We start from the raw sequence: 13,804 nt of genomic DNA, 5'->3' as shown, positions 1-13,804 counted from the left end.
AGGAGTGGAATGGCCCTCTTCGCTTATACTGCAAAGTGAAAAAAAATGTGTACCTATAACTGGAAACAATTTTAACATATTATAATTATGGAAGGAAATCTTTAAAATGTTTTGCTAACTTTCTTCTGATTACTTGTTGTTGTTGTTGTTGTTGTTGTTGTTGTCAGTTATATAGACCTTGCTTAATGGGGCTAATTGGCTTACATTTCTTCCATGATTGTTTCTGATTGCCCCGCGGCTGTACGACTCAACCAGGCACTCTTTGATCACCAGTCACGGCAGTATGACACCGCTATCTAACAACTGATTCTAGTCCCACTCAGCCAAATAACAATCTATGTTTTACTGTTACCCTGTAATTCTACAATTATGAATCTTCATCTCGCAGGCAACTGTAGTTTTCTGCATAGCTTCAGTTTTAGCCAAAGCTATTTTGCTCATTTGCAAATCCCTTTTGAATAGCATTTTTCTGAAAAGCTTGCTCCGTTGCTTCCTTTGATTTAGGCAGCTCTCGTTTCTGAACCTGGTCTGTTGAAATCCTCAGAGCTCTGATTAAAGAGGAACCTTGGAGAAATGGGGCTTTTTTATGTGACTGGCGCACTTCCATATATGCTTTTTGTTTTGTTATTTCTTTTATTTCACTGTAGAGGCATAAAGCAGTTCAATTATGTACTGTATGTGCCGTAGTTTGTTTGCTAAATTGGACCCAGCACCCTGTTACAAGTCAAACATACACTTTAGCCCTTCTCTCAGTCTTTACCTTGAATAAAAAGACAATGGTCTCACTTAGCTTATACAGTATATGTCAGACTTAGTCATTTGGAGTGAAGGTAAGTAATAACACATCTTTGTAACGCATCGGTTATATAAACTGATCCTTAATACTGGTGACAAGTAAGCCAGCTTTTATAAAATGTCAGCTAAACCTGTGTGCTATTCGGAGTTATTTTTAGTTTTGTGCAGAAGAATGTTATTCAATTGACTGCAGAGTTGTTCATTTCAAAGACACAGTGCTCCCTGGAACACCAAGAGCTCCCACAGACACCTATATGAATCAGGCAGGCTGTCTATATGATGTATTCTGTATTTCAAACAATATATTAGAAATATATTATGGTTTTCACCATAATAATATAAGAGCACTTTCAAAGCTCATCTAAAAAAAAAAAAACAAGGCTACGTGTGCCTGTAGAAGCTGTATCATATTTATCACGTGGCAGATTATACACAAAGCTTCTTAAACTAATGAAAATACCATTAAGGTCTATTTAAATCTAAATCCTTTAAAATGCTGTAATATACACATTGCAACTTCAATGGCTGTGGCATTCATTTCGAGGTTAGCTTCAATTAAACTAAGGAAAGCAAAGCTTGTTTGAAGCCTTGGTGAAATGGATCCCCACTCCCTTAGTCTACCACAAATAATGTTACTGTAAATGTCATGTAATTAGAGCTATGGATTTCTGCCTGATTCTAGGCTAGTGCTTGAGAACACCATTCATGCTGTAGTGAAATACAGTGACCTTTTTTTTCTTTATATCTTGTCACCTCAGATTTTGCCTTGATGTAATTGTATACTGTGTAATTGTCACACTCACTTTTGCACCAACCAAGATACCAAATGACAGGCAGGTTGTGCCAGAAGCAAGTATTTCAGACCCCTGAGCTCTCCCCAAGAAGGTCACCAGAGCAAACCGTGTCTAAATATTATCTGTCATTCTTTGGCTGTCATTTCAAAGCAATGTAAAACATGAGTTGCATTTCCTTGCTCAGTGCTCCCTATGGTGTCAAGTACCTATTCAGGGTTTGCCTTCTACACTGGACAATGCCTTGTGTTTTTGTAGGGTTTGTAGTTACAGTTACATGTCACTGTTAGGTACTGTATATGTCAAGCATGACCATAAAATAAAGTGCAGAACCTTTGCAATATGAATGCACAGTTGATAGGATGAGTTATAATTGGATGCAATTCCAAACAGTCAACAAGCGAATCTGTTACCTCCAGCTGCTTACCCTAAAAAGGTCACCCTAATAAAACAGACTTATTAAAATATCACTGACCTCATTCAGGTTTTTCTGCTAAATAACTTATGAATCACAACCTACTTAAATCTGTAGGGCTCAATTCATCAACAGCTTGATTTCCTATTTAATATCTAAACATGAATATATATTTTTTCCAATATTAAACACATCTCCAAAACCTGTGTGCATTTTCAACAGTATAACGTTCTCTCTATACAAATATGTCTTTTTACTGCAGTCTTTGTGTTTGGGGGTTCTTTGGCGGGTGAGGGGGATACGATTAGCGTGCGTGTGTGTGTGTGTGGGGGGGGAAGGGGGGCGGTTCTGGGAGCACCTGTTGGAGCAGCTCAAAAAAGCTCCCGAGGAGCCAAAAATGGAAATTTTAGTTTTTGTTGCCGCAAAAAAAACACGCTACAGTAAGAAATAACGATCTTTAACATGACTGTAGAGCTGTTTGTACTGTAGTTGTATTACAGTAGTTTTATTACTGATGCTATATTATTATTATTATCCTTAACTGTAAATACAGTTGTTTAAAATATATTTATTTATGTATTTATTTAACCAGGAAATGTACCCATTGAGTCAGTCTGAAACTGGCCTAAGTGTCTTTCTGTCCAGTGAGCTGTCAGAACATTAAAAACTCAATCCAATGTTGCCGCGGCCGGGATTGAAGTATGGTGTGCCGAAAGGCTCAAGACACAGCAATGCGATTAACGCGCTTTAAAATAATTAATCTCCAAAAAAATGTATGTCTTAATTAATTGACAGCCCTAGTTTAGACAAGTATTTTCTTAAAGCTCTTGAACATTTTACCTTTGTGTCATCTTAGATTATAAATCGACTGTAAAATGAGAATGTTCCGTTGACGTGTTTTTTTTTTTTAAAGCTGTCATATTTTTCAGAACTTCTTGATGAAGGTAATACATCTTGACACTTGACCTATAAAAGCAGAAGACCTTTTTGTTTGGAAACAGCCTTTTACGAATTCATATTTCATGGAGAGTCAAGATAATGTGCTCCAGGAGAAGGCTGGATGGGCACACAGTTAAAATCTAGAATATGATTCTATACTGTAAGCCTGTATGATCATGTAAGTAAGTATGGATGTTATAGGAGTAATATGCTAGTGTTTTTTCAGTTGGTTAAAAACAAAAACAAAAAAGGGTGTAACATGGCATAATTTTTTCCTTATTAAAAAAAAGAAAAAGAAAAACATGTTCTGTGGTTCAGTGCAAAGTAAAGTCTGTTAGTAGAAACCATAGTAGGATTCCCGCCACCTTTTCACTTTTTACACGCTCGTTTAATTAGCTTAAATACCATACATACATCAAGTGAAGAGTGCTGATCTCTTCCTTTTCTGGGCTTTGGTTGTCCTGCCAAGAAGGTTCAATCTCTGCTGATTTATTGACATTCCTCCATGATATATTTAAATGTGTGGAACTGTCTGATTCCACTTAATACAGGAGGATTTAGACATGCACAAACTACTGCCTAGTAGCCAAGTCAGGGACGTCAAGCATGGGTATCTATTGCTGCAGTTTGATTTTAAAAAACAGCCCCCAGGAACTACGGAATTGATGGGATTGTGCTGGATTTGTTCTACATGTCCCTGTGATGAACATTTTGAGGTTCACATGTCCCATCATTACTCATAGAACATTTCAAATTAACACTCTCTCAAGATATCTGGATTAAGTGTTGCTGCAAGTTAACTTTTTGCTGCAGATCATCTTCTTGGCACACAGTACTGGAGCTGACCTCAGAGGTAGCTAGATATCTTATACGATTGATACAAATTAGGTATAGTGCATTGTGTCCTTTATCAACAGTTTAGGTAAGCCATCAATCATTTTTACTTTCTCCCATAGCGGTGTACCATAGCCACCGTCACCAGCAGCTTACAGGGGATTCATGGCTCAGCTTCTGTCCACTCCTGCTCCGATCCTCACGTTCCTCTGTGATAATGTAACTTTCCTTTCAAATGCTGCATGAACTCATTTTAAAGGATGCCCCTCTAAGAGTCCCAGATAGTGCGAGTGCCGATGTTGTTCCTGCCAGTATTTATCAAAATCCACAGAAAAACAATTAGAAGTGGCATGCTCGCTTTATGAATCACTGCCACCAACTACATTCTAAAATGATTTAGTCACCACTTAAGTTATGTAAATTGACGTTGCTGTTAAACAACCACAATGAAATACGATGACATCTGAACAGCATAGTAGCTATGATTTCTTGTCACGATGAAGCTTTAAGGTTTTTATGACTGTAACAGGGCAGAATCCTTGCCTGTTAATGGTGTTTTGTTTTTCAATAAAGATTTATTATTTTGAATTTAAGTTTGGCAGGGCTAGGGTTAATTCCATCCCTGCCAAATCCACATGTGGAATATGGCTGGGTCTTGATTGAATAATTAATCATTACTCAAGACCCAGCCACATGGTATAAAGGGGAACCAAATACTTTACTTGAGAGATGGTTCAGTGAAGGTGAATTCTCTGTTTTAACTGCAGCTCTCTGTCTCTGAGTCTCCCTCCTGCAAGTAACCAGTCCTGCCAGTGACTCTACCCTTTCACAATCACTAATGCAATCTTTTGTGGGTTTGAACCATGAACCATGTTATTGAATGGCCAGATTGCAAATGAAAAACTGTGTAAGAAGTCTCTTCACAACTGTCTTCCTAACATTGAGAGTAGTGTTTTGAAATGACTTGTCTTTTTTTTCTTGTTTCTTTTGAAATGTAATTTCCGCCCAGCAATATAGGAGCAAAAAAATGACACAGCTGTTACATTTTCCAGTAGACTGATTTGTGACCTTTGTAAGAACTTACATTTGTTGTGCAGTACAGTAAGATTAATGATTTTTGGTTACATGCAATACGAATATCAGTGTGTGTGTGTGTGTGTTTTTGCTTCACAGTGGGCATTTTAATTGATTAGCATCCCCGAATGAGTGCCAATAAAGTATTTTTGTGGCCCAGGACAGGTTTAAAAAATGAATTTCTTGAAAACTATCACTATGTATGTCAACTGATGGTTAACAATTTGCCCTTCACAGAAAATAATAAATTGACGTCAATAACTTCTGTAGCATGTACTGTGTTTGAAACTTGGCTCTAGGCAACCTGGCTTTAACAGTGATTCTAATGAGAAAACAGCATAACTTTGAGCTGAGGTTTGAAGATGTCCTCTGTGGTTGTCATAGATGATAATTTTTTTGGTCAACTCGTTCCGTTCAAAGACACTTCGTACACAAACCAGCAGTGTTTTTCAATGGAGGACGTCTTCAAACCCCAGTTACTCTGTTTTCCAAACCAAAAACACATCCTGTACAGTAAACAATGAGATACAGCAAAAACATTTTAAGTTCTTCATTTTCCAATGTATGTGTCCAGTATACTGCAAATGTGCAATCTGATTTGGACATTAAGGTTAGGATTACGTTAAAGGTCTGGATGTGGATATAGGAGCTCCAGACTTCCCCAATGTATTCTTAGCAAAAAGGCATATAACCTGTTCACTGTCTGTCAGCTAAGAGATAGACTCCTCCTTAGAGGCTTTTTACACAACTCAAAATCCCATGCCTGTGTTACCTGGTTTGTTTTACAATTTCTACCATGTTCTTCCCTTGTGGTTTGTTCTACTATAAGTACTTCCTTACAAGTCTGTCAATCCTGGAAAGCTGGTGTGGTTTAGAAGACCATGCAGTGACCATCGTTAATTCACAGAAAGTTACATTTTTGCTTCACTATATGTGCATTCTAGAGAGGGAGTTATTTTATTTTGTATTTTAGTCAGATGTGTGTTATGTGTCCCGTGGCGGCCCCCCACCCCCTCCCCCGTTTATAACGCTCTTCAGTTGTAACGCTCATATTGTGTGTCCCCGGTGACCCGCGTTATAGCGAGGGAGCACTGTGTATATATATATATATATATATACTGTGTGTATATATATATATATATATATATATATATATATATATATATATATATATATATATATATATATATATATATATAATTTATTTATTCTGTGACAGTGATCTCCATGACTTGCTTAGTTTACAAGATCCAGAATGTAAATAATGGAAGAACAGATGGAAGGAAACCATCATTTTATTTTACCGTGCCTCAATCTGAACGCTATCAAAGAAGCTAATGAGAACAATGATTCAATTGCTCCTTATCGCAAGTTTATACCATTAGAATTGTTTTACTCTTCCCTGAAAATGTTTCATGGTCAGATTGTCAGGTAAAAACTGCTGTGCTCTTGAAATTTGAGCATATTTCTGTCAGCCTTATTGTTCAGAAGTATGACTGTCAACAAAAGCACCTATTTAAAGTCAGTAACCCCATTGTAAAGAGCCTCATTTCCCAAGTGTCTGGATTTGAATTTTGCTCTAATCTCATAACAACCAAGAAAAGAAGGGAAAAAACACAAACACAGACACAAGTGCAAATCAGGAACCTTGGACTGTCTAAAGTACTTAACTCTATGCTTTGTATTTGACAAACCAATGACAACAGCTTAATCTTAAACTAGCTACAGTTTTATTATGCATGGTACTGACAGCAAGAATTACATCATTATAATGGGATTAAAATGCCACCCAGTCAGTTTCTTCCAGGGGGTTAGAAATGGTCAAGTTTCTAGGAACATGTTTATGAGCCAAATAGGCTTCCAGCTTCTGCAATCATTTTTCCAGACTGTGTCAAGTCATGCACAGTTAACTTTATAATGTAAAATTAATATCTTTCCTTAGTGTATTTTTTTTTTGCTTAACAACCCATTACTCCTAATGTCTGTGCACTGTTTCTTATGTTTACTTTTTGAAAACTTAAAGGACCAACACAGGCACATTAAGTATATGGATATAGATATATGTTAGTTATAGTTCAGACTTTACATTCAGCAGAATATGAATGAGCATGGTCTTGATTTTATTTTTGTAATGTCATGCGTTGTCGCCCTCAGTGGCTGTTTGACACAGTGAATAAACTCGAATGTAATAAGAACCTCTTTTTTGTTTTCTTGCAAGTAGTGTGTGTTGTAACATGACTGTGGAGCACCATCTTAGCAGCCTGTACTGTGTTATGCTCACTGGATAAAGAGCAAAATTCTCTTTAAAACTAAGAAATGACTGATGGTTGGTAGAGGTGTAAAGTAAGACTGGTGGATGGACTGATACTGGCTGCAATGATCAGGCGCATTTAAATACAATGAATTATTCGGCATTGATAAAGAGTGTGTGAGCTTTGAGAAATGCATCTCCCTGCGCCATGGGCAAGGATGCAGGACAGGCTAATTCACCTGCCTTTCATGTGCTTCATCTCTGGAGGCCCTAGCCCAGCTCTTCTTTGATGATCTCAGCTTTGCTCCTAGTGGATATTAGTCCACATCAATAAGCAACCACCACACGACACAACTGGCACCATGCCACCATGTCAAACAGAGGCTGCTGCAGGAATGAAGGGGAGGGGGTGTTTAGATCAGGATTGAGCTGTGGTGGCTGAGCTCTATATAGAAACTCTAATTTCCCCTTCCTGCACACTGCTGACTGTAACTATATGTACTGTATATGTTACTGTTTAAAAAAAATAAAATCAAATTCTACATAATATTGAGATACCACTTGATATGTATTTTCTATTTTAGCCTTGCTGTAAAATGCTATAAGGACTCTCCAGATCACGTTGGGTTCTGTAGTTTCAACACTAATGTGGTGTTTGTTATGGTCCATTTTAAATTGGGGTGATTACCCTTAATTAGCTCCCAAAGCTTATGCTTTCAAGATCCAGTAATACAGATGAGTATTGTATTTCAGTTTTAATAAATGTTACTGTGTCTGTGTGTGATAGGGACCACTTTTTGAATATGATTTACAAACACCACCAAAATGAGACCTTTAATCTGACTTAGAAGAAGCATTCAATTTGATAATCTTAATGTATTTTCAGTCCAGTCAATGCTTTTTATCCATTATTTGCTTGGGGTAATAATTTATTTTTTCAACCACTGTTGCATTGTAACATTGTATTAATTAATTCACATGGGTGCATTTAATTTAATGACTCAGGTAGTTTACAGTGATCTACAGTCAGATCAGAATATTAAATGACATTAAAATAAATAACTTTTGTCTCATAGAAATTGTTACTGAATTGAATCCTTGCTATGTTGATCAAAGCAATCATAGACATAAATTATGAACATATAATATAATATAATAATAACAGATTGTTATGCATTCTGATTGGGTGCGACAAATCACAATACAACACGCTTGCAAAGGCATTCCTTTCACTGGTTTTTAATTTTAACAAGATGCCTAAAAACTAAATATTAGTAAACTATTCTCAGTGCATTTTAACACATTAGATTACATTAGCTATTAAAATGTAGTCATTATAAAAGTAGGAGTAAAGATTGTCAAATTTAATAAGGGAGTGTTGTGTTACAAAAAGCACTAATGATTTAGCTCACTTATTGTAAAAACAATGGCCTGGGGGATTGTAATGAAATTTCAATAGAAGAATCTGTTCTAATGGTTGGTGTAATACTCTCTAATTGTAATACAACCCTGCATACCACAGGCATGATACAAGGACAGCATAAACTGGTTTTATTGTACAACACGTGAACAGTTTAAATTATACATACATTTTCCACTTACAGTGTGCACTACTGATAACGTAATGGCCACAAATCCTTCAATGAAAATGACCATGCCATTAAAATTCATACACATTAGATGTGATTGCATTATCCTACGGTTGTTAATAACCGATAATAAATGTGCACTTACACACCGTACTGAATGGCTAATAAGATATGGTCCTTCAGTTTCAGTCTTCAGTATCTGTACGTTTTTCTTGTGGTTTTTCCAGGGTCTTTAAATACAAACTCTGTAAATCCATACCCCACTGTTAATTAAATTGACAGCGTCCAAGGCAGTCTGCAAGGCTGTCATTCTTGTAGCCCTTGATCACCAGGAGCATGGCTTCATAGATTGTTTCCTTTTTTGCAGTAATGTAAACGGCTCTAGCATATTGAAATATGCAGCAGGAGATGTGGGATTAGCTTTAATCTACTGAAGTCTGATTTTCCCAGTTTGTAATACCACAAGAGAAAATATAATGCTGCCAGGCAATGTCTTGGAGGACATACAAGCAAAACAGTGACAGAGGACCCTGTTTTGATGGGCAAAAGGCACATCTGAGAGAAATAAAAACAACAATGATGGTATAAAACTAACAAGAAAAACCCTGACAACTTAAGGCTTGATTTTCAAAACTCTGCCGGTTCATTCGAAGTACATTTACTCAAAACTATCCGTTGCATTTGTTGGAACTTAAATTTTTTTTTGTTTTGCTCAATGAGCAATTAATAATAGAGACATAACAGGGCTATTTCGTTTCCTCTTCAAAAACTATTATGGAACATTTTAACATATTCCGTTTTCAGAAAATTGTTTGGTTGATAACAGACCAGATCTAAAGAAAATTAAATTGTGGGCTGTCAAGTTTTTCCTGGACAGCCTCCCCCAAATTTGAATAAAGTTGTATTTTTTCAGCTAGTGGACATTCATCCTTACCAGCACAAACCAGACACACCTGTCCCATCGTACTTAGAGCTTCTTGATGCCCTTGGCATCAAAGATCTATATGAGAGACTGAAAGAACTACAGAGAAGCACTGCCAATAGCAATTTGGCAGAGTCAGAACTGCAGTGGATTACCCTAATGGGGCAAGACTCTGTGGGGTGTTTGCTTCTTCTGGTCATACAATTTAATTCATGGTGGCAAATGTTTTAATGGAGTTCAGCTGCAATTATTTGCATGAAACACTGTAGCCAGAATACTCATTCACATTAAATACGGTACACTCACCTGATCATTACCTCTAGCAGAAGCTCATGTCTGCATGTCTGCAGTTTGACTGAATTACCATGAATATCAATCTTCATTTATAATAAAATTCAACTTTGATTAGGGCCACAGAAGAAACATCTTAAATATTATAATTGGTATTCCCAGTCTACATAGTTATGAACAAAGTGAATCAATAATTCCATAGCTGTATAGCCTTCATAAATTGTTAACCTGCCTTTATTGCACCATTGACAGAGATAAATTGAGCACTTAACAGTGCGCCAATACTGCTTCTTTAAGCTCGTTCACATTAGAAAATAGCTGAATTATTTTAGGAACTATTTTGGGTTCTGTTTCTATGGCAACATTGCACAGGGGAACTGTGTCTTTATTCAGTGTATCTGTCAGTCAACGCGACTGTGGAAGCTAAGAATAAACATCCCAAGTCTTTTTGCAGCAGAAGTGGATACTGGAATATTGTATAAATGTGGAAGTAAAAAATACATGTGCTAGGCAAAGTAGACAGCTACACTTATTTGTGGGGGTTGCTTGCCAAAAGAGAGTTTGAGGTAATGACCTAGCAATACTTATTGCATCTGAATAAGACTAATAAACCCCAGAAAGCTGCTTTGATTGTGAAATATTAAAACATCAGAAATATCCTGCTGCACGCTTAAAAAACCTCTTAGCCCAATACATTAGCTCTAAACAGCGTCAGATCAAAATACTGCTTACACTTAAAATAAAAACCTTTATGTACTTAGGTTGTGAAAACCAACATCTCTAACTGTGCATGCGAGTGAAATAGGGCCTGTGTTGGGGCTCACTTTAATCTACGCAGAGAAAGGACTCATAAGTTAGCTTTAACACTCAAGTGCTGTTTCTGAATATTATTTTGTTATTTTGGTATTAACGTATTTTTAGGCGCAGGAGTTGTAAAAATAGCACTTCTTTTTCCTTCCAGATGGCTTGAATTTTAGATGCATTTGACTACAGGCATATTTTTGGAGCAAAGGGGTATAGCTCTGAAGTACGATGGATCTCAACACTGCCACTGTTTTAATAATTAATAAGGGCCCAATGGTTATCAAGATCAAACATGTATACAGCGTATTACATCTGTTTAAAAAAAAAAAAAAAAAAAAAAACTTTAGATGAATCAGAAAGTCTAGAATTAACCTCTTCAGACATCCTATAGAAATAACTGCTGACATATTTCTGTTGGCATTCGAATCTTGCAAACCATCTGCCCTGATCCTTATTTAAACGCAGAATTCTTCTTCTTTTTGCAGCTCTCCTGTATGCAACCATTTTCGGAAATGTCACCACCATCTTCCAGCAAATGTATGCCAACACCAACCGCTACCACGAGATGCTGAACAATGTGCGGGACTTCCTCAAGCTCTACCAGGTCCCCAAGGGCCTCAGTGAGCGCGTCATGGATTACATTGTGTCCACATGGTCCATGTCAAAAGGCATTGACACGGAAAAGGTAGAAAGTGCTTATGCATTGTTGCAGTACATCTTAACATCTCCGCTGTGGCCATGTTTAGCTGTACATGCATATCAGTTGTTCCTTGCTACATGTTTCTGGTAAAAGTGTGGAGTCATGCAGACAAGGGTGTTATGTTCCCTTCATGGCTCTAAAGAAAATGTTACTGGACAAGGGTGTTAGCAATCTAGTTAGCTGTTTTTCTGCTTAATTGACACACACCCTGAAAGTAACAAGGATGCATTGCAAGACAAAAAAGTACAGCAAATGCTGACATTTTGAATCTCTGTAGCCAGAAAAAAAAGAAGCCATTTATTGCCCTGGGTAGGTCCCCATACCTATTTAATGTTTATTTTCTCAATGTCAGATGTATTGGACACTGGACAGCAAGGGTTAACATCTAATACTGTGCGTGTTAAATAATATACATTTAAAAAATACTTACTGGGACCAGGTTTTTCTATTAAACTTAAGTCCTTATTATCTATAATCTATAACTAAAGAATGTGACAGGTTAATGTATTGAATTAGCATGTGAATGGAGAAACATCTGTAACTGAAGTGAGTTTCAGAGGTTTTTTGTTCTCCAAAACTACAGCTCTGTGTCTGAGCTCATTGTGTTACTCTCAAAATGGATGCTGACTGATTATAATTCCAGGTGAATTATATTCCTGGTTAGAAAGCTACAATAATATCCAGCAGCAGTCTTATGGTTGGTTTAGTAAAACAAAAATGATGTTTAGGTATACCGATATACACCATATTGAGTTAATATTTATTATATTATATAATATATTATATTATGTGTTTTGTACAGTATATATTTTTGAAGAGCATAAAAATGTATGACAATTGAGTCACTCGATGATTGGAAAGATAAAAAACTACTCGAGTGAGTTCACTGCCGTATGGTTAGGACAGGAGTGTGTCTGAGGAGAAACAGTCAACCCGCCTTTCAATAGCTGCTGATTAATGATTAATTATTTATTTCTTAGCAGACGCCCTTATCCAGGGCGACTTACAATTGTTACAAGATACCACATTATTTTTTACATACTATTTCATTATTTTTTACACATTATTTTGATCTTATCATTATAATGATCTTATCACTTCAATCTCTAATAAGTTTTAAACCATCTGCTTGCTGCAAACTACTGTATGCTGGGTGCAGGGTTGTATGTATTTATTTTTACATTATTGTAGCCCACAAAATCTGACAGTGCATGAAAAATTGATCCATTACTACCCCCTTCATGCAGGAGACAAGCCATTAGACCCGAAACAGGGAGGAGGCAAGACACTTACTTTCTTCAGGCATATTCAATTACAGCACACCGCCCCCATCGGCAGAATCTTTACAATGTCAGGGAGCTTGCAGTATTCTACTTGGGCTGTCCAATTACAGCACACCGCCCCCATCGGCAGAATCTTCACAATGTCAGGGAGCTTGCAGTATTCTACTTGGGCTGTCCAATTATAGCACACCGCCCCCCTCGGCAGAATCTTCACAATGTCAGGGAGCTTGCAGTATTCTAATTTGGCTGTCCAATTACAGCACACCGCCCCCATCGGCAGAATCTTCACAATGTCAGGGAGCTTGCAGTATTCTACTTGGGCTGTCCAATTATAGCACACCGCCCCCCTCGGCAGAATCTTCACAATGTCAGGGAGCTTGCAGTATTCTACTTGGGCTGTCCAATTATAGCACACCGCCCCCATCGGCAGAATCTTCACAATGTCAGGGAGCTTGCAGTATTCTAATTTGGCTGTCCAATTACAGCACACCGCCCCCATCGGCAGAATCTTCACAATGTCAGGGAGCTTGCAGTATTCTACTTGGGCTGTCAGCAAGCCTCAGTCTTCCAGTATCCCTGCTCACCAGCTGATCAAAAATACACAAGGCTGGTTGTACAGTTATGAGCAATTTAAGAAAGCAAAAGCGGGAGTGCTTGCTTGATTTCCACTACTTTAAACACATGGTTAGCAAGCTGATACAGATTGAAGGTTTTGATGCAGACCGAAGGTTTTATGTCAGCTCAAGGTAAAGCTATACGAAACTATAGTGTGCAGCTGTGGCCAAAAGTTTTGCATCACCTAGACTTTTAGGATTGAGACATAATTAAAAAAAAAAAAAACTAAAATATATGAACAGAATTTAGATCTTTTATTTAACATCATGTAATTAAAGAAACAACAAAATGATATCACAAAAGTCAACCAGAAGCCATAATAGTACAGTATTTCATTTTAGATTTCGAAATGTTACATTTTTCAATTTGTGTCCGTTTTTCATTAAGTATATGGGAAACTACAAAGCGGTATGTAATTCAATGTGTTAACATAACATTATTCAGTCAGTATCATTCGACATTATGAAGCAAAATGTGTTAATTCTATAGGGCGATGCAAAC

At 37.1% G+C, this 13,804-nt stretch overlaps 1 protein-coding gene across 1 annotated transcript in view; it reads left to right on the top strand.

The window, feature by feature from the left end:
- The window catches only part of LOC117422112 (potassium voltage-gated channel subfamily H member 5-like), a 67,883-nt gene that overhangs the window by 36,943 nt on the left and 17,136 nt on the right, over positions 1-13,804 (top strand). The window contains exon 8 of the mRNA XM_058987992.1: positions 11,191-11,390. Within this exon, the coding sequence (XP_058843975.1) occupies positions 11,191-11,390 (200 nt within the window). The remainder of the gene's footprint in view (positions 1-11,190; positions 11,391-13,804) is intronic.

The sequence above is a fragment of the Acipenser ruthenus genome, chromosome 15, assembly GCF_902713425.1.
Source record: "Acipenser ruthenus chromosome 15, fAciRut3.2 maternal haplotype, whole genome shotgun sequence".
Taxonomy (NCBI): domain Eukaryota; kingdom Metazoa; phylum Chordata; class Actinopteri; order Acipenseriformes; family Acipenseridae; genus Acipenser; species Acipenser ruthenus.
Note: the sequence above shows the minus strand (reverse complement) of the source record. Positions and strands in the feature narration are given on the sequence as shown.